At 56.1% G+C, this 20,373-nt stretch overlaps 1 protein-coding gene across 1 annotated transcript in view; it reads right to left on the bottom strand.

Moving 5' to 3' along the window:
* Positions 1-1,829: 1,829 nt before the first annotated feature.
* HECTD4 (HECT domain E3 ubiquitin protein ligase 4) overlaps positions 1,830-20,373 on the bottom strand; it is a 183,420-nt gene continuing 164,876 nt past the window's right edge. The window contains exons 63-76 of the mRNA XM_044921281.1: positions 18,210-18,433; positions 17,968-18,119; positions 15,943-16,049; positions 15,308-15,431; positions 12,988-13,178; positions 11,750-11,896; positions 10,958-11,077; positions 10,144-10,299; positions 8,564-8,667; positions 8,225-8,446; positions 6,346-6,512; positions 5,786-5,981; positions 5,008-5,230; positions 1,830-4,053 (exon numbers count right to left, since the gene is read on the bottom strand). Coding sequence (XP_044777216.1) covers positions 3,917-4,053; positions 5,008-5,230; positions 5,786-5,981; positions 6,346-6,512; positions 8,225-8,446; positions 8,564-8,667; positions 10,144-10,299; positions 10,958-11,077; positions 11,750-11,896; positions 12,988-13,178; positions 15,308-15,431; positions 15,943-16,049; positions 17,968-18,119; positions 18,210-18,433 — 2,270 coding nt within the window. The 3' untranslated portion in view covers positions 1,830-3,916. The remainder of the gene's footprint in view (positions 4,054-5,007; positions 5,231-5,785; positions 5,982-6,345; positions 6,513-8,224; positions 8,447-8,563; positions 8,668-10,143; positions 10,300-10,957; positions 11,078-11,749; positions 11,897-12,987; positions 13,179-15,307; positions 15,432-15,942; positions 16,050-17,967; positions 18,120-18,209; positions 18,434-20,373) is intronic.

Genomic DNA, 20,373 nt, shown 5'->3' with positions numbered 1-20,373 from the left:
ATTCTTCCAATAGTTATCCTTTCAGAAATTGTGGATTAAAAAGATTTTAGTTTCATGAAGATGGAATGTGCGTTTTGTGAGACACAGCGAGAGGGAACACAAGCAGGTCCTCATTTTGGTGTACTTGTATTTGGTGGAGGGGCACTGAGGCATTGGGATTTATTTTTATAAGTAGGCAACATGCCCAACACGGGGCTTAAACTCGACCCCGAAATGAAGAGTTACATACTCTGAGCCAGCCAGACTCAGTACTTGTTATTAAGAAACTATCCCTCCAGGAGAACATCTCTACAGAAAAGTGCCTGGTAGTATACAGCCCACTGTGAACACGTTATCTATCACCACCACCCATATCAAAAACATCACCAAGACCCCAGAACACCCCTCCTACTCTCAGTCACTATCCTCTGGGACCCAAAACCACCACTATCTTGACATTTTATGGAAGATAGATCAGTTATTTTTCACTTTTCAGTATTATGTAAATGAACTTATACCATTGAGTACTTTTTAACGCTTGATTTCCTTTGCTGCTCACTGTGTGTGTGGCTCCTCCGCATGGTCGTACGTAGCAGTAGTGTGCTTTCCTTCCTGCCCAGCATTCCATCGTGTGCCACTGCGGCGAGCGCCGTGACCGCTACTGTGAGCATTCTCTTGGCGTACACGGCTTTTGGTGCGCGTGTGTATGTACTCTGTTGGCCTGGGATTGCTGATCTTAGGGCATGTGTAGTGGAGAGTACCAGTTTTCCAAAGTAGTTGTAGGTTACACTCCCATCAGTATGTGCTTGGTTCCACATCTGCCCCCAACCATGGGGGGGTGGTGGTAGTTGTATAGATTTTTGTCATGATTTTAATAGGCATTTCCCTGATGACTAATGAGGATGAATGTTGTCTATTATTGGATAGTGTAATTTTGAATACACTATGTTTTTTTAAGAAGCAACTCTTTAAAATGGCCTCAGCCATTCTGGAGAGCAGGAGAATCCTTGCTGTGCTCATTGAGATATCTTCAGCTGAGGCACCGCACTCCCCAGCTTCTCCCATCCAACAGAAGTCTTCTCTTAGCTGAGAGTGGTTGCTTTTGCTGTTTCTAGCGCCGTGAGGCAATAGACAGGAGGAGGAAAGTTGCTTATTCCTCATCCAAGAGGACTCTTGCTCTTCCTGTAATAAAGACATAGGTGGGATAACTTCCACTAAAATTAAGTATAAAGGTAGGGTCAAAAGAAGAATTAAATGGGTCTGTGTGAGGCCTCCCGTGGAGCAGGAGGACGTGATAAGCAGGTCAAGGAGACTGGTTGGATTCTCCTGAATGCAGACCACAGGGTTCCCTTTCGGGGTGGCAAGGGAGAGCTGTGCAAGAAGAGGGCAGAACCATCGATCTTAAGAAAGCAGCACTAAGTCTGTCTTCTGTGCACTTCCCTTCTGTACAGTTCTAAGTCCACTGCCGGCTCCCAAGGGAGGATATGTGGTCTAAGAATGGCCTAGACTCTTCCAGTGCAATGAGCTCCTGGAGGAAAATCCTCACACTGGCAGAAGAGTCTAGACAAGCTCCACTATGAGTAGGGGGCAGAACACGCAGCGTTAGGTTTAGCTTTGACCTTGGATTTCCATCCCTTTGAAGAATCATACTTTCTATACGAAAACCAGCCTCAAGGAGTTGAATGGGAGAAAAGGATAGCTTATAAGCATGGTGGAGTAAGAATCACATCAAGTGCAGAGACCTAATTAATTCCTAACTACTGGACAAGCACTTCGGTATCAGAGCCGCCCAAGCCTGTCAGCCTTTGAATCTTTCCAGTGAGTCGATGATCACACAACTCTTCAGGTAAATCAAAATTAGATGAAGGTTATTTATTGGTGTGACTTTTTTCCTGTAGTGAGCTTCCTTTACACAGCAGTGGTGTAAATAGCATCAAATTGAATGAAAACTTTGTTAAATGCAACCATAAATAATTATAATAAATATACATCAAGTAACTTTACAGCACACGGTTTTTTTTTTTTTTAGGGCCAAGGTTTGAATCGGTCTGGAGCTCTCAGTGTGCTCTCTGGGAGACGCAGTCGTGTTAGCAGCAAACATCCCACTCACAGCTGTCATCCGTTCAAGTGATGGGCCAAAAGATGCTTCCCAAACCCCCCTGGGGGAGGTAGCTGACAATTCTGAGCCCATTCAAGGGATGGGAAGGATTAGAAGGGACCAAGAATGTAAAAATAGGAAGAACCCCTTCTAATAATCCAGAGGCTCTTTCGTTATGCAGAAATAAGAGGATCCTTTGTCAGGACTACATCCTGGTGTGACCCCCAGTCAACGGGGCTCTCGCTGCTAGGAGGCAGAGGCCAACCCTCTTCCTTTCAAGCAGGGAAACTGCTTGCAGGTGCTCACCTCCAGACAGGACTGCTCCTGCATCAAATGTAACCGATGCAGCCGGAACGATGAATCCGGTTTTAGCTTTTCCTTAGGTTGGGGAATCATTTCTATAATGGTTCTTAATGCATTTCCTAAGAATAAGAGGGAGGAGATGGATGCTAATGGCTCTAAGTCTAAAGCCATACAACTTTCCACCAGGCCAGGGCCACAGCAGAGAAAGGAAAAGCACAGCTTTCTTTCCCGAGCATTCACACTCCAGAGCCTTCTAGTCAGCACTCACTCACTCAGAACTTTCAGTATTCACAATATTATACAATAAATACAGTGATGCGATTCCATGAGAACTGGCAAGGCCCAAAATGACAGTGTCCAATAAGATGGCATATGCTACTCTGGAACAAAGTACCATCGGACAAAGACCTGTTTGGGGCACCAATGCACTGGGGCAGCGGGTGAGCCTGGAGCAGCTCAGCCCTGGCACACACGCTCACGTGGGGTGGCAAGGGAGTAGGGGGTGGGCCTGGCCAGAGGGGGCAGAGGACCCCACAGTGGTCCTTGGAAGGTCTTAGTCACTGAAGTAGACCCTGAATTGAGCAGAGCACCTCAGTCAGCTCTTTTTAAAATGGGTGTGTGGCCCACTCACCAACACTGCGGTGAAGAAGGGCTGTTTGAGTACAAAAGGGGGGGTAGGCTTGAATCCTGTGCTTTCCTGTTCAATCAGTCTCAGAAAAAGGCCCCCACTCGAGCGCTGTCCCTCCTCCTCTGGGTGTCCTTCTCAACTCCTGGAGCTGCAACACGCCTGGCTGGGAACTAAGGTTGGGGATGAACCCTTTGGCCTTCTGAGGAACGCTCAGTGGAAAACTGTCAGACCAGGGGCCCAGAGGAGACAGGGCAGAGGGTTGTCTGGGTGGGAAGGGATGGGGGAACCATGGGGTGGGGGGCGCTTTTCCTCAGAAAAACCCAGACCATAAGCAAGGCTCTAAAGCCGGAAGATTAACACAGAAAGCTCCGTGTGTGTGTCTCCCACGTTTGGGTAACTGGTCCAACCATTTCAAGATGGAAGGAGGCCTGCGGGAGCTGTGTCCAGGATCAATTCCCCCTCAAGGCAGGAGGGGCAGGGCCACAGACTTGTTTGTGAAGATGCTCTGCGGAGAGAACAGGATGCTGCGTGTGGCCATTGGGATCTCACCACCAGCTTCCTGCTGGGTGATTCCATGATGTGGAACTAACTGGGGCCTTATGGCATCAGAATCCGGTGGCCATGAAAGACCATGTCCAGGAAGATCAAATGAGACACAGGCTGCCCGGGAACTAAACTATCCTACAAACATACCACAAACAGGTAGTAAAAGAACCAACCCATCACAAAACATACAAATACAAAAGGTTAAGTCTTCCAGGAAGCCCTGGAATGTGGACAAAAGTTCAGAAAAGCAAAATGTCGCCAACTCCTCACGCAGGGCCCGGAGGGATGTGCCCTCAGTGGCAGGCTTCCCAAGCCGGCGGAGCAGTGCCTCAGTGACGGACTCACTCTGGGGCTCCCTCCCCTCAGCCACTCAGGGGGTCTTCTCGGTAGTGAATGGCACAACGAAGTTTCTCCAGCATGATTTCCAGAGAGGAGTACTGGGGAAGTTTGATCATGAACATGCAGGTCTCCACTCGGATGTAGCGAGAGTCTGGGGAACCTGCAAAAAACCCCACCAGGCCAGTGTTAGAGGAGGCTGGGCTTACGATTCCAGGGAGGCCTATCGGCCTCTCTGCTTCCAGGGTTGCTGCTCGGGGCAGCTCTGAGCCAACCCCAAGGCTCATCAGGAGGAAAGGAGGGGCAGGGGAGGGGAGGGGCAAAAGGAGAGAAGATTCCAGAGGAGAAAATGGCGGACACAACTACTGTACAGCAGCGGGCATCACAGTGCCGACCTGGGAGGGAATCTGGTTAGAGAGAAGTTGGGCCAGCAGAGGGTTTTATTTTTCTACATTTAAAAGTTGGAAAATTAAAACCTGTCTGGATTTTTAGCTTCTTAAAACATCAGAGAAAGGGCGCCTGGGTGGCTCAGTTAGTTAAGCGACTGCCTTCGGCTCAGGTCATAATCCTGGAGTCCGGGATCGAGTCCCGCATGGGGCACCCTGCTCAGCAGGGAGTCTGCTTCTCCCTCTGACCCTCCGCCCCCTCATGCTCTCTCATTCTTTCTCTCTCAAATAAAATCTTTTTTTTTTTTTTTTAAAGATTTTATTTATTTATTTGAGAGAGAGCGAGTACATGAGAGGGGGGAGGGTCAGAGGGAGAAGCAGACTCCCTGCCGAGCAGGGAGCCCGATGCGGGACTCGATCCAGGGACTCCAGGATCATGACCTGAGCCGAAGGCAGTCGCTTAACCAACTGAGCCACCCAGGCTCCCTCAAATAAATAAAATCTTTAAAAAAATAAATAAAACATCAGAAAATGTGTCAACCTTGGGCCGCTATGGAGGACTCTTGGCTGAGGTCTGGTTTGGGAGTCAAGTGACCGCGTGCACCCCTCCCCCATTTACATCGGGGTTTAGCTGTCCATTGATCTCCCTCCCGCAGGGCCCAGCAGCCCCAGCTCCCAACTGAGAGAAGGGCCTGTGTGTCCCGACTTGGAACACAAGGGGAGGGCGGTACCTGCTGTGCCATCTGGGGGGGCAATCTTCATCGGGTATGGGGGCACATGGGCTGTGTCAGGGCCCCCGTCCTTGCAGGGGCAGGTGAATGGGATGCGTTCCTGGTTGCAGGCAAACTTGATGAACTTGCACAGCTCCTCCTGGGCGAACATCTCCAGCGCCCCCCAGAAGAACTCGATGTGCTGGTCCGTCTCCATCAGCCCCACCTGGTACATGGTGTGGGCCTGGGGAAGAAAGGCCCCCGAGCCGTGAGCAGACCCAGGCCTCTGCTAGCCCAGTACCTCCCTAGGCCAGGTGGGTGCAGCAGGGACACGGGGATCGTGACAATTGACGAAGGCCTGGGAGGTACTGTCCCAGCACCCGTGTGTGGGACCGCAGCCTGCACGTCAGGCCCAGCAGCAGAGGCTTGACCCAGGTTACCCCGTAGACGCACCGGGCGGGTCCTGTCACCGTTGCCACTGGATGTGAAGTCACTCGGGCAAGGTCGCGCAGCTCGCAAGAAGCAACCCTGGGATGCCAGGGCCCAGCCCGAGGGAAGCTGGCCAGGCTGGGGAATGGAGGGGGCTCAGCAAGAGCGGTCGTCTCTCGGGATGCGGCTTAGGACGGGGGCCTGGAGGCCAGTGGTCTGGGAATGAAGCTGCCACGAGGAAGCTTCGGCCAGCTCAGCTGTGAGACGGTGGTCCCCCCCGCCGCCCCCCAGGACAGAGCACTGGGACACAGGAAGCACCACGACAGGCCCCCGCTGACACCGCCTGCCGGCCCGGCCCCACGCCACCGACCTTGAGGAACTCGAGGTTGATGTAAGGGAGGCCGCACGTGCGCAGCTCCATCTCCAGCGGGCTGAGCGTGGTGAGCAGCTGCAGGGGGATGATGGCGCCCAGGCCCGCCCTCACGGCCGTCACGCACTCGGCGTTCTGCAGCTCCCGCAGCCGCAGGCTCCGGATGGCGGCCGCATAGATGTCCTTGTTCTCCCACCTGCCAGCGCGAGGGCCGCCCAGGTGAGGGAGAACGCCGAGGCGGCCCGCGGGGCTGCACCCAGTCTCAGGGCCACACGCACCCCCGCCCCAGCAGAGGGCCCAGGCAGGAGGGGCCTCGGGCCCAGGCACCGGGACGTCCTCTCCTGCCTCGGCCGTCACCCGCCGGGCAGCCGGGGCTTTCGTGATTAAAAAGTCACGCCGAACACATTCCCTCCTTGCCGTCCCCCAACGTCCTGCCTCACGTTCCTCCCACTGGTGAAACCCGTCTGTCACCCACCCAGCCCAGGCCGCCCAAGTCCCGGCGCTGCCGCGACACCCCGTCAGGCCGACTGGCCGGTCCCTCGCGCAGGCACAACACTCACGCCACAGGGATGTGCCGGCCGCGGCTGCACAGCTCCACCTCCTCGCCCGTCATGGTCAGGTAGGTGAACCTGCAGCACGGCTTGTTGGGGCCCTCCGGGCTCTCGGTGGCTAGGTGCTGGGAGGCGATCTCGGCGCACAGCGCCTCCAGCTCGGTCTCATCGTTGATCTGGGGGCAGAGGCGGACCGAGGCTACCTGCCTGACCGGGAGACGGAACCCCAATCTCCCGTTGGGCAAACAGCGGGCACCGTTTGCGTGGGGGCTGCCCTTGACCGTCACGAAGGTGCACACGGCACCAGCCTGCCCAGGCGTGCCGTGAGTTCAGGGCTGGGCGTGTGGCTGAGGCCCGGCTAACGAGACCCAAATTGCAGGGCTTTTGCTGTTACCATTTGGAAGCAGCAGTCCTCTGTCCCTGGCGTGGCCACGACTGTAAAATGGTACCTCTCGTACTACTGGGGACCCTCTCAAAATTATTGATGACATCATTTGGACACCTGGATTCAGCCTCGCCCAAAGCCGAATCTGTATCCATATTTAGTTTTAAAAGCAAATCATTTGAGAAACCAAAAGTAGTACCCAAAAGATGCTGATGTGGACGCCGGGCTCCGGAGATGACCGGATCCGGCCCAGAGGGGAATAAATCATAACTCTGGGTGGTGAAGGTCCAGGTACAACCGCCAGAAGTTCAGAGTATTTCTTCCCGGTTCGCGTGCCCCAACCCTGGGGTAGTCTGTATCCCGGCACCCTCTGAGGCTTTGCCCAACCCCTGCAGAAAGAAGCCTTGCCCGGACGGCCCTTCTGGACGCTGTCTTATGTCCCCTGCCTGCCCCAGGCCCTTGCTGCTACCACAGCCCTGGGAGGACTTCTCAGAGCAGTGCCTGGCAGGGACCCCTAAATCCCTAGCCCGTAAGGGCCATCCTGCTTTGACCCTTTAGGCAGTTCACTGTCCTCCCCGTTTCTGCTGGGAAGCCAACCACTAACCCAAGATCCCGACTTTGGTGCGCCCTGTGCTGCCCCAAGTGGTAGCCCAGGGAGGGACAACACCCGAGCTGTGAGCCCCCGCCAGTTGACGCTCCCCAGCGAGCACAGGCAGCTGGCCAGACCTAGCTTCCACTGGTGGCTCTGCTCCCCGCCAGCTCTCCTCTCTGAGCCTCCCTCCCTCCTGGCCTCGTTGCGAGGACGTGGGCACACGGCCCTCCAGAACAGGGCCTCCCATACCCGGAGAGCAACCCAGGAGCGCCCCGCGGCTGGGGTGAGAGCCCAGGGCCTGGCCCGTGGCCGGCCCCCGTGCCTGCGAACCAGTGGCTGGCAGCCTGAGCACTGAGCACATGGCCTGCGGGGGCCCGGGCTGTGCGGGCAGACGGATGGTCAGACGCCGCTGTGCTCTCGCTAGCTCTGTGTGGCTCGAGGCGCCAGGAGGACAGCTCCGTTCCCCACCCCTTGCCCTTCCCTGGCCGATCGATCTTGGGGGATCCCCAGGAGCCAATCTCCCGCACTCTGAGGCCCCAAAACCAAGCTCTTAAAGGCGAAAGTGGGTTGGCCTGTAGGAGTTCCCCTCCCGGCGCCTCTGCTCACTCAGCTGCTGGGCACCCTGCAACCCTGCGTCTTTGGGGGGGCCCGTCAGGGCACGTCAGTCACCCCCACTCTGCTGCTATCAAACAGGAAGAGAAGCCAGAGGGGCTTCTGTCCCCATGGAGTAAGCCTGCCAGAGACGGCTCACATTCCCTCGTGTTCTTTGGGAGGTCCCAATCGGTCTTCAGGTAGACGCTCGGACCCCCGTGGCACGGAGGCCCAGGCCACAGCAGGCCACGGAGGCAGCAAGGAGCACCTGGGACACTGCCCCAGAGCTCTGCTGTCCCCAGCACGTACTAGTCACTTACGCTCTCGAACTTCTTGACGTAATTGTAGGTGAGTATGTCTGCTTCCTGTAGGTCTTGGTCAGGGTCCAGGGGCTCCCCCACCAGGGTCTTCCAGAAGGAAGGCAGGAGGTCCAGGGGAAGAGGGACATCTGCCCGAATTGCAATTCCCAGCAGCTGGCCCAGGAAGTGGAGCAGCTGCTCCTCCCCGCAGGTGATGGGGCTCGGGGTCAGGATGTACTTGCCCTGGAAACGGAGGCAGGCATGGGCGGCTGGCGGGCGCAAGGAGCCACCGCAGGGTCGGGGCAGCAGGCCAGGAGGGGCAGACGGGGGCACAGGTGCCCCACTGCCCGCGCGTCCTACCTTGTTCTTGTTGACAGCCGAGCTGGGGCACAGCAGCAGGAGGGACAGCGATGAGCTCTGCAGCTCCTTACACACCTGCCACAGGAAGTGCCGGAAAGAGCCGCCTGTGGGACACACGGAGACCGATCAGCACGGAGACCCCAGCAGCCCACCTGCCCGCGGGCCCTGTGCCCACCTGGACCTCAGCTCGTTCGCCAGCCCGCGTGCAGCTACGGTGCAGGGGAGAGAGGACCCGTCCGAGGGCGGGTAGACCTGGGGTCAAGTCCCGCTGTGCCACTTACTATCTGGGTGACCCCCAGGGAATCACTTCCCGGTGACCCAGTCCACCAAGTGGGGACAGTCATCGAACCGATGTTGGGGGCTGCCTCCGAGGTCCGGAGACCCGGTGCGGAGCCCCATGCGGGCCGCCTCCACGGCTGCAAGCTCACGCTGATCTGCAGGCTTGTTCGGTCCACGTCTGTTGCTCCAGGTTGTACTGAGAGCGGGGCCACCTGTCCTACTCAGCACCGCCCACCGCCGAGGCCCAGGTCCTCAGGGTCCGTCCAGCGAGTATCTAACTGCACGGACCGATGCACGAGTGCTTGCAGGGGGCAACGGGCCACTAAGGGTCCCCTGCTGTCTTTCCAAACGTGCCTTTGGCTTTCCGGCCAACACCTCCCTGTGGCTGGGTCTCGTCTCCTCTGTGCACCCCGTCAGGGCCCTAAGGTCGGAAGCTCTGAGGACAATTGCACGCACACACTGCTCGGTCAGAGCCATGCAGAGGACCTGCTTGGGGACAGATGTCCTCGCTCAGCTTCCCCGGGGAAGCAGGAGATTTCTGCCTGCGGAAGCCACCAAGGGCTGGGCCGTGGAGCCGGATGGACCTGGGTCTGAGCCACAGCCAGCTGCCTGAGCTGGGGGAGGCTCTATCAGTCCCGTGGGGCAACGCCGGTCTCTCGTGCACTTGCCCTGTATGCGGAGGGCCCGCCATGGAGCGTGGGCCTGCCACTCTCGCCATGCTCGGAGAGGCCCCGCCGGAGAGGGGAGCCCACCCGCCCTTCCCGCTGCATCTGGCTGAAGAACGGGGTCTCTTCTCTCATCCAGAGTGGGAAACGCTTCCTGAATGTCTGCGGCTCACTAGGCATGGCTTAAAGGGTCACGAGGGAGCATTTTCCGAGCTGCTGTCCCTCATCGCTGTCCCCTAGCACCCTGCCTCTCATGGGACACACGCACGCTCTGAGCCGAGCCCAGCCCTCAGCCGGGGGCCCTTCCTGGGGGACCAGGCCAATCCGCACAGATGGCGGCTCCACGGTATCCACTCAGCACTGATCCCAGGCTTGGTCCCAGAGCCCGGGGGCGGGGGGGGGGGGCCCTCAAGTCCCTGGCAAGCACTGTTCCTGCCCAGCCCGGGGGCGAGTCCCTGGGGGCGGCGGCAGTCCTGGCTTCTGCAGGACAGGGTAATAAGGATGTGGCCTTTTTAGTCTCGCTGATGGGAGGGGATCTGGGGCAGATGAGGCTAAAAATAGCGCCAGGACCGTTCACATCGTCAGCACAGCCCCCACGCTGAACGGGCACCCCAGAGCCTCCAGGGGCGCACTCACTGGTGCCGTGGACCTCCTCCCCTGTGAAGCGGATGTTGAAGGCGTAGGTGGGGTCGCCGCCACTGGCCAGCTTGACACAGAGCTGAGAGGACGAGACGGAGGCCAGCTGCCGGGCAGCCTGGCAGAAGTAGGAGTTTTCGGAGGCTCTGATCTCCCCTGGAAAAAGACAGAAAGCAGTAAAAGCCTCCAGGCGCCGTCTTCTGCTCTCCCACCCTGGGACACAAGCCTTGCCAGGCCTCTGCCTGCTTCTCGGCCCTCTCCCCACCCCTGGTTCAGCCACCCTGCCTTCTCTCTGCTCTTGGAACGTCTTCTATGCCGCAGGCATGTGGCCCCCAGCCTCCCCTCTGTCCCCAGGGGAGGTACGCCCCGTCCACGCTCTTCTCTCATTTCCTCCACGCAGTGTGTGTGTTCACAGGCCGTGGCCGCCTCCCCAGGGGCCATGCCCCCCCCCAATGCCAGAACCCCAACTCTAGCAAGTCCACGGCCAACCAGAACATCTCCCCTTCCCACCCTCCCCCCCAGTTAGGTGTGGCCCCCATGACAGTTCTCCAGTGAGACGGGAAGGAGAGGCAAGGCTCCGGGAAGCAGAGAGCTCCTTCTACCTCTCCCCTTTCTCTTGCTGCTCAGCATGCAGGCTCACTAGGGGACCCTGAAGGTGGAAGCCACCCGATGGGACAGTTGGGAGGAGGACAGAAGCAGCCAGATGAATGTCTGTACTACCTTCTAGAGGCTTCTTTCATGTGCACGAAATCAACTGCATCGTTTGTTCGATCACGGCTATTTTGCGTTTTCTGCTCTGTGTAGCTAATCTTACCTCCCACAATTTCCAGTGGGTCCAAAGTGATCTCGGGAGCTGCATGGTCAGCTGTCCTCTGCACAGTGGCGTTCAGCACCCGATTCATGACGGTCACCTTCGTGTCATAAAAGATCAGCCCTGAAGGGAAGAACGTGGGAAGAGAGGCTCAGACAGGGCTGCTTTCCTGCTTTCCCTGTCAGCCCTGAGGCCTGGCGGAGGACACGCTGCCCCCTCTGGGTCCACTCTCTCCTGGCATACCCTCCAGGCCCCTGAAGGGGGTGCACGCACACCATGGCCCTGACTTTCCGGGGGGCGGCAATTTGTATCTGCCCCAATGGTAACACATGAACCCCGGCCTTTGTCATGCCCAGGAACCACCTCACTGGCAGAAATACATGAAGTATGAGGAGGTTTGCTGCAGCATTTTCTGAAATGGCAAAAAATAAAAACCCAGAAGATGAAGGTGCAGAAAAGAACATATGCTAGGATACCCGTTTTTGATTTTTAAAAAAAGTCATGTGTGTCTATTTGTATGTGAACAGAAGAGTCTGGAAGGACAGGTACTCAGCTGTTAATGATGATCATCTCTGGAATATAAAGGACAGTGACCCATAGCCTTCTATTTTTTTTTAAACAATGGAGCCCAACGTGGGGTTCGAACTCATGACCCCGAGATCAAGAGTCACATGCTCTTCTGCCTGAGCCAGCCAGGTGCCCCCGAAAACTTCAGTAAGTTTACTTTTTCAGGGCGTAACTGAAGTAAGCGCTCTGGCTGGAAGCGCCGTTCGTCCCGGACCCGAGCGCGCTGACCTTTGGCCTCCTTCAGCAGGGCAGCGATGCTGTGCGCGTACACGGGCGTCCGGCGCAGCTCCACCAGAGGCAGGAAGAAGGTCTCCAGCGTGGTGTTCAGGGACTGGAGCAGGGCGAAGCGCAGGCGCAGGCTCTCGATGGGCACGTCTGCAGGGCATGAGGGGCGGTCAGGCCGGGACTCCCGGGTTGTGAACAAACTCAAGTGGCCCCTGTCACCGGGGGGAGGGGGAGGCACCAGGAGCGGGGCATTTCAGGGGGACCAGGAGGACCCCCGTAGGGGACTTCATCCCTGGGGCCCACAGATGCTGTGCGTGCGTGGCCCCTGGGCTGCCTGAGCCCGTGCCAAGCAGAAGCAAAGGGTGAGGCCCCGGCTCTTAGGGAATCCAAGGGCCCCCTCAGCCTATCTGTAGGGCCACGTCAGGGCTGCGGCCTAGGCTATTTTTAACTTTCAATTTCGAAATAATTAGAATTCTAGGAAGTTGCAAAAATAGTACACAGTCCCGTGTACCTTTCCTCAGCTTCCCCCAAAGTGACATCTTATGTCAAGCCCAGGACATCGAGACACTGCCACGCTGTCTCGTGTGTCCTCACATCCGTCTCCCCTCCAGCTGGAGAGACGGACAGCAGGACGATCTCTGGCCCGTGTTTGCCTTCAAAGTACCCGGAAGAGCAAAGAGCAAAGAGCACAGGCCCAAGACACGTGGCCGAGAGAGGGTGGGCAGACTCCCAAGCCGCCCATGGTGCACACGTGCACAGGCACAGAAGCCAGCCTGGGGGTCACGTGCCCACGTGCTGTGACAAGGGTCGCCTCCCAGGGATGGATTTACGCAGAACGTCGGCTCTTGCGTGTGCAGGTGCATTCCCAGCTTTTAATGAAGCCGCGCTGCTCTCTCGTGATGAGGGATAATGCCTCTGATCCCCGCTCCCTCCCGAACCCCGCCTGGCATCTGGGGTGGCCTCCGGGCAGGGCCTGGGTGGAACGGTGGTGGCGGGGCCCCCCAGCCGCTGCACGCACTCCCGCACCTGCTGCCTGCCTGCAAGGAACCTGCAGCAGGGCCTCGCCCACTTAATGCACCTGCAATCACAGCTTCGTGTCCCCCCCGCCCCCCCTGTGCTCCTCTCTGCCCCCAGGGCTCACAGCAGGTCCCCCCCACCCCGCTCCCCGCACTATCTAGGGGATGCCCCCAAGCCGCGCAGGGAGACCGTCCCCCACGACCAGTCCCCCAGGGCCCACATACTCAAGAGACAGGCCACTCTGGGGTCGGCGGCATCTGCGGGGTCGAGATAGACCTCGTGGGGGTGCAGCCGCGCGGGCGTGATGGCGAGGTGGCGGCACAGCCGGTTGATGTACTGCACGAGCGCCACGTCCATCTCCAGGGTCCACTTCCTTGAGGCCTTGTGCGCGTGTCGGACGTCGATGCAGGCACACCTGGGGCCGGGCCAGAAGGGCGAGGTGGGCCGGGGGCCACGTGCCAGCTCCCGGAGGACGCCCGGAACAGAGCCTCGCCTCGCAGCTGGCGTGCTGGCGCCCAACCCAGGTGGGGAGCGCCCCCAGGAGGAGCGAGCATACAGGCGCAGGGTGGGAACGGCGCCACCGACCCCGGGCCCCGCCGCTCGCGCCCACGCGGGCCCCCCGCCTGCACATGAGCAGACGGCGGCCGGCTGAGGACGGGGCTCTGGGGTCCCTGGGCCACAGAGACGGCTGCTTCCTGGGGCCGGTTTGGTCCCAGACGAAGTGCAGCTAGCAGCAGTAGGCTGGCGGCGCCTGGGAGGCTCACGGCCAAGGGCGCGAGGAGCACCAGCCACCGGCCTCACTGAAGCCGTGGCCCTCGGGCGGCAGGCAGGGCTGGCGCGCGGAGCTCTGGGCGCGGGCAGAGGGGTGGGGGGTGGGCATCGCTCTAGCCGACGGGACACTGCTTGCCACCCGAGTGCCCGGCAAGGCGGGATTGCTGCATCATCCGCCTCAGTGACCCCAAGGAGGCGGAAACAGGAAAAAAAGCAGATGTCTCATGTGCACCCACTTCTAAGTACTGAAAAAACCTACACCCTGAAAATGTCGGGAGACCCATTTACTGAAGCTTTACAAAGCGATGACCCTGGGCGCAGACCCACGGGCAACCTCCTCTGCGCCTGCACACGCCGCCGGGGTGTTCAGTAAGTGTGCCCGGCCTTGCCCAGCCCCGTAAGCTGGGGGCGCCAGAAAGGCGGGCAGGATGCCGGGGGGATGGGCGCCTCTAGCTCCAGAGCCCTGGGCACCTCCCTGGGCCGCATGCCACACAGGGTGCCTCCTGCCAGGAGGGCCTGTCTGGGGGCAGGGGCCGAGCCTCTCCACACAGGCCGCATGGGTCCTACCCGAGGAGTGCTGAGAGACAGCTTCCTCCAGAAGGGGATCCCCTCTGCCGGAGGGTCCCCCCCCCCCCCCCCCCAGCCCCCTCCAGGCTGGCTGATGTCACTGGCTGCCGTTAGGCCAGGTGGGGGAAGGAGGGAAGGAGGCGTCAGGGCGCCCATGAACGAGCCGTCGAGCTGTAACAAACGTGTCACGTGGGAATTCGTCTGCAGGCCAATCGGCAACCTTCCCACTTCGAATGTACTTTCTAGTCCAAAACAGGTGATTCTACTTTTCAAAAAGCCCCAAAGTCCTCTCTCTTACTGGCTTCTAAAATAAATCAGAACTGGTCCGGGCACGGACTCTGAGCTTTCTGTACAAAATGATGGTGCCAAGCAGCAAACCACTTCTGAACCCTGAACACAGATTTCAGAAGAGCGTGCTCCGGGCAGCCGTTCCTTCCCCGATGCCCGCCCATCTTGCCGCGTGCCTGGGGTGAGCGCCAGAGTGAAGGCACGGAGGTTTCTTCCCGTTTGTAAGCACCGGGCTGGCCTGGGACTCCCTTACAGCTAGAAAGGGGAAATCATTCTTGTTTGGCCCTGGGGACCTGGTGAGATCCTGCCTGGCAGGGAAGGAGAGCGGGCAATGGGGACTCAAGAGACAAAGCGGGACTCCGAGGAACAGAGAGTCTTTGGAATGAAAAATTAGAGACTGAAGTGTGTCCAGCCCCCACACTGAAGTGTGTTCAGTCCCCATTAGGGACTGAAGTGTGTCCAGCCTCCCACCCCCATTTCTGTGTTGAAGCCCTAAATCCCAATGTGTGACTGTTAGGAGACAGGGCCTAATTGAGTTAAAGGAGGTCCTCAGGGTGGGGCCCAGACCAGCAGATAGGTGTCCCCCTCAGAAGCGGGGCGGCAGCAGGGACGCGCCCGCACACAGGCAGGGCCGCATAAGCAGTGAGGAGGTGACCATCTGCAAGCCAATCAGAGGCCTCAGGAGAAACCAACCCTGTTGACACCTTGACTTCCAGAACTGCGAGAAAATGAATTTGTTGTTTAGAACAGAGTTTGTTTCCAAATGGGTTCTAGAACCCACTTTGAAAATTATGAAAAATTAGAAACTCAGTAGGCATTTAGAATGGCAGATGGAATGGCTCCCAGGAAGGATTTTCTTGGGGATGCTTCTGGTGGCCAAAAACAATTTTTATACAAGGTTGGGGGACAACTTCTTACCTCTCAAAGTGAAGGTCATAACCACAGGATAAAATTGCCCTCCAGACACTACGGATGTCTTGTTTGGCTCGGTCAATAACAAACTTGTGAAATCCTTCCAAGGTTAGATACTTCTCCTCAGGGACTGATGGAGAAGCATGGAGACAGTCAGGAGTTTGGAAGAACCTCCTACAGCAGGGGCCTCCTACAGACGTGCCCTGGTGGCATTTCCAGCAGGGCCCAATCCACCTGCGCCCCACCTCCCGGCCCGCCAGGGTGGGTCACTGGCCACCTCCACCCACTGCCTGAGACCAAGCATAACCCCTGACCTCCCGGGGTCAGCAAGCCACAGCCTGACTTCTTCAGCTCTGCTTGGGCCTTTATGAGGCTCAAGTTCTAATGCCCAGATTAAGTGCCTTCTGGAAGCGAATTTTTAAGCAGATTTCCAGATCTTTATTTTCCATCGCCATCACCTACTCTTCGCCCCAGATGCATGGTATTTTGGGAGCTGCTATTCTGACCTCCATAAATTCATGGTCAAAGATAGCATCGAGGCCCTGCCTGTTCCAAACCCCAAGGGAGCCCAGTCACTCAGGCAAAAGCTCGGAGGCTGGTCCCGGGGGCCCACCAGTCTCAGGCCCAAGCTGCTCATTCACCTTCTTGTTTTTTGGTGGGTGACTTCTCTGGGTCCTTCTCATCTGGCTTGCTCTTTTCTGGGGACTTGGGCTTCACAGTTGGCTTCTTCTCACTTAAGGCAGTCCTGCTGTAGACCAGAGCATTGCAATCAGAATTCCTGCGTTCACACCTCATCCTGACAGAGGATGCGCAAAGCCTCACACACGTACTAGGTCAGACTCCCCCAACCACGGCCACTGGTTCCCACGGGGAACAAGGTCGGCTCTGTTCTCACCAAGAAGTTCACTGAGCAAATCAGGAGGACAAACTGATGCTTTAACTGCGGAAAACCTCAAAGAGATGCTTTTCATCCCTTCTACATCCTTCAGAGTTGCACTAAGAAGCAGTCACTAGCCAGATGTAGCTACTTAAGTTTAAATTAAAATTACAAGTTCAGTTCTGTACGGAACCACATTTCAGGGGCTCGGGAACCACACGTGGCTGGTGGCGACTGCATCCGACAGCCAGACAGGGAAACAGCACTGATTTCCATCACAGGAAATTCTATTGCACTATTTACGTATGATTAATTAATAGAAAGACACTTTATTTTTCTGATCCTTCAAACAATTCCTCTAGAGGCTCCTGCCAGGTAACACTTTTCTACCAGTTGCAATTTTGAGTTCCCGAGTCATTTGCCTATGTCTACAGAAAATTCTACTAAATACGTATATATATCCACACATGAAATATTATGGAGCTATTAAAAAAAAGAAAAGGTGGATCACCTGGGTGGCTCAGTTGGTTAAGCGTCTGACTACAGCTTGGGTCACGGTGTCGGGGTCCTGGGATCAAGCCCCGTGTCTGGCTCCATGCTCAGCAGGGAGTCTGCTTGTCCTTCTCCCTCTGCTCCCTCACCCCCACTCATGCTCTCTCTCTCCAATAAATAAATAAATCTTAAAAAAAAGGAACGAGGAAGTTCTTTTTGTGCAGATGTGGAATCACCTACCAGATTAGCAGTAAATGGAAACAGAGCAAGGTACAGGCACTGTGTGAGGTATGGGGACATTTGGGCATGGGCCCATCTGCTTGTGTGTACACAGAATAGTTCTAGAAGACTAGCGAAGTAACACTGACGGTCTCACCAAGGGGGGACAGGGAGGCTTGAGGATGAAGGAGAAGAGGAGTGGCTTTTTGCTGCACATGCTTTTGAATGTTGTACTTTTTTTTTTTTTTTTTACTATTTTATTTATTTATTTGACAGAGAGAGAGACACAGCGAGAGAAGGAACACAAGCAGGGGGGAGTGGGAGAGGGAGAAGCAGGCTTCCCGCTGAGCAGGGAGCCCGATGCGGGGCTCGATCCCAGGACCCTGGGATCATGACCCGAGCCGAAGGCAGACGCTTAACGACTGAGCCACCCAGGCGCCCCAAATGTTGTACTTTTTTTAACCATTTAAAATTTCTTTCTTTTTTAGAGAGAGACAGTGAGTGAGCGAGTGGGGGGATGGTGGGGCGGGACAGAATCTCAAGGCACGGAGCCCGACTCAGGGCTTAATCTCACAACCCTGAGATCAAGACCTGAGTTGAGATCAAGAGTTGGATGCTTAACCAACTCAGCCACCCAGGCGCCCCTCAGCCATTTAAAATTTAAGAAAATAATACACATGCATCAATAGAAGGTTATGCACTTATAAGTGGTGTGTGGGGTAATCACATTTTTTTCAATATGCATTTTATAGTTTTTCTATAATAATTATGCATTATTTGTGTGGTTAAAGAAGTCAGAATTTTTTTTTTTTTTTTAAACAATTCTGTACATTTTGGATGGTTTATGACTTTAGACCGGTCTGCTTTTGCCTGCCTGTGTGGTCCAGATCTTACTATACTTGTGGATAAAATGAAACGCTCTCTTTCAGTGGATGAAGCCAGGGACCCACATGATCGAGCCACAAAGCAGAGCCAGGGGGTCTGCTCCCAGAGGTACAGAGAGCCTCGCAGGAAGCCTCAGAGGCGGCGGCCCTGGGTGCCCTGCCCGGCCCATGTGCTGAGCCCCTCGGAAGCCCACCTGACACTGTTGAGCACAGCCTTGTCCTTGGCAGGCGGCTTGGTGATGGGCCGCTTGGTGCTCACCACCTTCACGGGGTGCTGCTCCTTCCCGCCTTTGTTGTACTTGCTCTTGTCGAACTTGGGCTTTGGCACGCCGTATTTCCTCAGGATCTGTGGGGTACCAGAGGGAGAGAGGGGTCCTCAGGATCGCCCCAAGGCGCACCGAGGCCCAGCACCAGCACGGCGGGGATGGGCAGCTACCTGGGTGAGCTGGTCCTCCAGCACCTTTTTTGGAGGCCGGACGTTGGTGAAGAAGAGGTGGAGGAGGTTGCCTGGCGTTTGGGAGTTGATCTGCTCTTTGCTAAGATAAATGTCCGATACTTTGATGGGCTTTGCTGGTGTCAGGCTCAGCATCTGCTCGGAATGGGCACAGCTCTTAAATATCTCCGTGAGCACCTCCCTGGCACCGGGCACCAGCTTCTCACCTGTTGCCAAGCCGGCAGAGGACAAAACAATTCTGCCGTGAATGGGCCACGTCCGGATGCGCCTCACAGCTGCCTGGGTCTCATAAACAACTCATTTTGGCAGGTAGATAACAGATGTTTAGTGGGGATGACGAGCTATGCACCCAAACCTGGTTTCCGCCTTCTGGGTGCACCCCCCCAGCCGCGCACCCAGCCTTCTCTCTGCGGTTGGGCACGGTCCTGTGATGTGGGCCGTCTGCTCTCTTTGCGCTCACCCCCTCCACTGGCTGCACGGAAATGACAAGCCTCTGGGATGGCAGACCCCAGCCCTCGCCCTGAGTCGTCCATGTGCAAGAAACATGCTTCCACTGGGCCTGACCCCGTGTACTCTCAGGGCTACTGATCACGGCAGTTTAATCTACCTTAACACATTTGTGACGGGCAGGTCCAAATGAACAAAAGGATCCGGAGCCTGCAAGTACTGTTGGTACAAAGCCCAAGTTGTCAAGCAAGTTTCACATTATTACAGAGGATGGTTCAAAACTGGCACAATGAACAGGTGGGAAAAAAAAGTTCTCTCAGATGTAACAAAATTGTCCCCGAGCACAAGAAAAACAATTTCTTTTTGTGCCCAAACAAGTGCTCCAGAATGTGGGCCCCAGCGGCCCATCAGGACCCCATCTTCATGCTTCTCGTGCCCAGGGGCCCAGGTGAGAGGTACTTGCTCATCACTCCCTTCTCCTTCCCACCCTCCCTCCCCCACCTCTCCCTCCGACACACTACAGCCGCTCCCAGGGCAGGCCCGACTGTGAGAACTGGAGCCCAGAGGCCTCATGGGCCTAATGGCCCTCCAGGCTGGCGGGGGGGGGGGGGGGGGGCGGGGGGCAAGTGTGTAGAAGAGGTGGCCAAGCCCTAAGAGCTGACTCAGCAGAACCACAACTTAGTCTCTAGCAAAATGCATGTGGCCACTAATGTTACCGAGAGACCGAGTACCTTATGTGGAAGGTCTGACTATTAACAGGATCAGGAGCTCGGTCTAAATTCAGATTCAAAGTATGAAAAGGCTGCCAGACCATGAGTTATGGCAGAAAAAGGCCTCCAATCTTACACCAGATCCTCCCCATGTGGGCCGCAGAGCGCTGACGGGCCAAATGCACACTAATAAGAGACTGGGGCCAAGACCAGGGTGAGGAGCACCAGGCGGCCCCCTCAGGGGCAAGATTCCCCAAAAACTCAGTGATCAAGATATATATTTCAATGTAGTGTTAAAAAAGAGAAATAAAAATACAAAAAAAAAAAAAAAACAAACCACCCACACACAAGCAAAATATCAACAGTATTGTGCCAAGCCACATTAAAGCCTGACACAAAAGAAATAATCAGTAATACTGATCCTGTCTTCATTTAAAATTTTACTATTTTATTCATTGTGAATATTTTGCATTAATTTTGACTTCTATAAATATTCAATTAGAGTGCTATTTATCTAGGGACGCCTGGGTGGCTCAGTTAAGGGTCTGCTTTTGGCCCAGGTCCTGATCCCAGGGTCCTGGGTTCGAGTCCCATATCGGGCTCCCTGCTCAGTGGGGAGTCTGCTTCTCCCTCTCCCTCTGCCCCCCCACTGCTCGTGTTCTCTAATAAATTTTAAAAATCCTAAATACATGGATTAAAAATTTTGAGCAACGCTAGTACAAAATAAAAATGACCACACAAAGTATTGCAATCATAAAAAAAGAAGAAAAACTGCTTTCTGGAGCGGAGCTTGGGGCAAGCTGCTGGCTTCAGGCAGGAGTCTGCTGCTTGATTCTGCTCAGCAGGGCCTCAGGGCTGCGACCTGGATGAACGCTCCACATCGTACAAAAGAAGTGGGGACACCAGACAAGAGCCGTCAGAATGACAAAGTGGGGCTCGGTGAAGAGGAGATGGAACGGTTTCTTCCCCAAGAATTAGTGTAAAGGTGG

Source organism: Neomonachus schauinslandi, chromosome 14 (assembly GCF_002201575.2).
Source record: "Neomonachus schauinslandi chromosome 14, ASM220157v2, whole genome shotgun sequence".
Lineage (NCBI taxonomy): Eukaryota > Metazoa > Chordata > Mammalia > Carnivora > Phocidae > Neomonachus > Neomonachus schauinslandi.
Note: the sequence above shows the minus strand (reverse complement) of the source record. Positions and strands in the feature narration are given on the sequence as shown.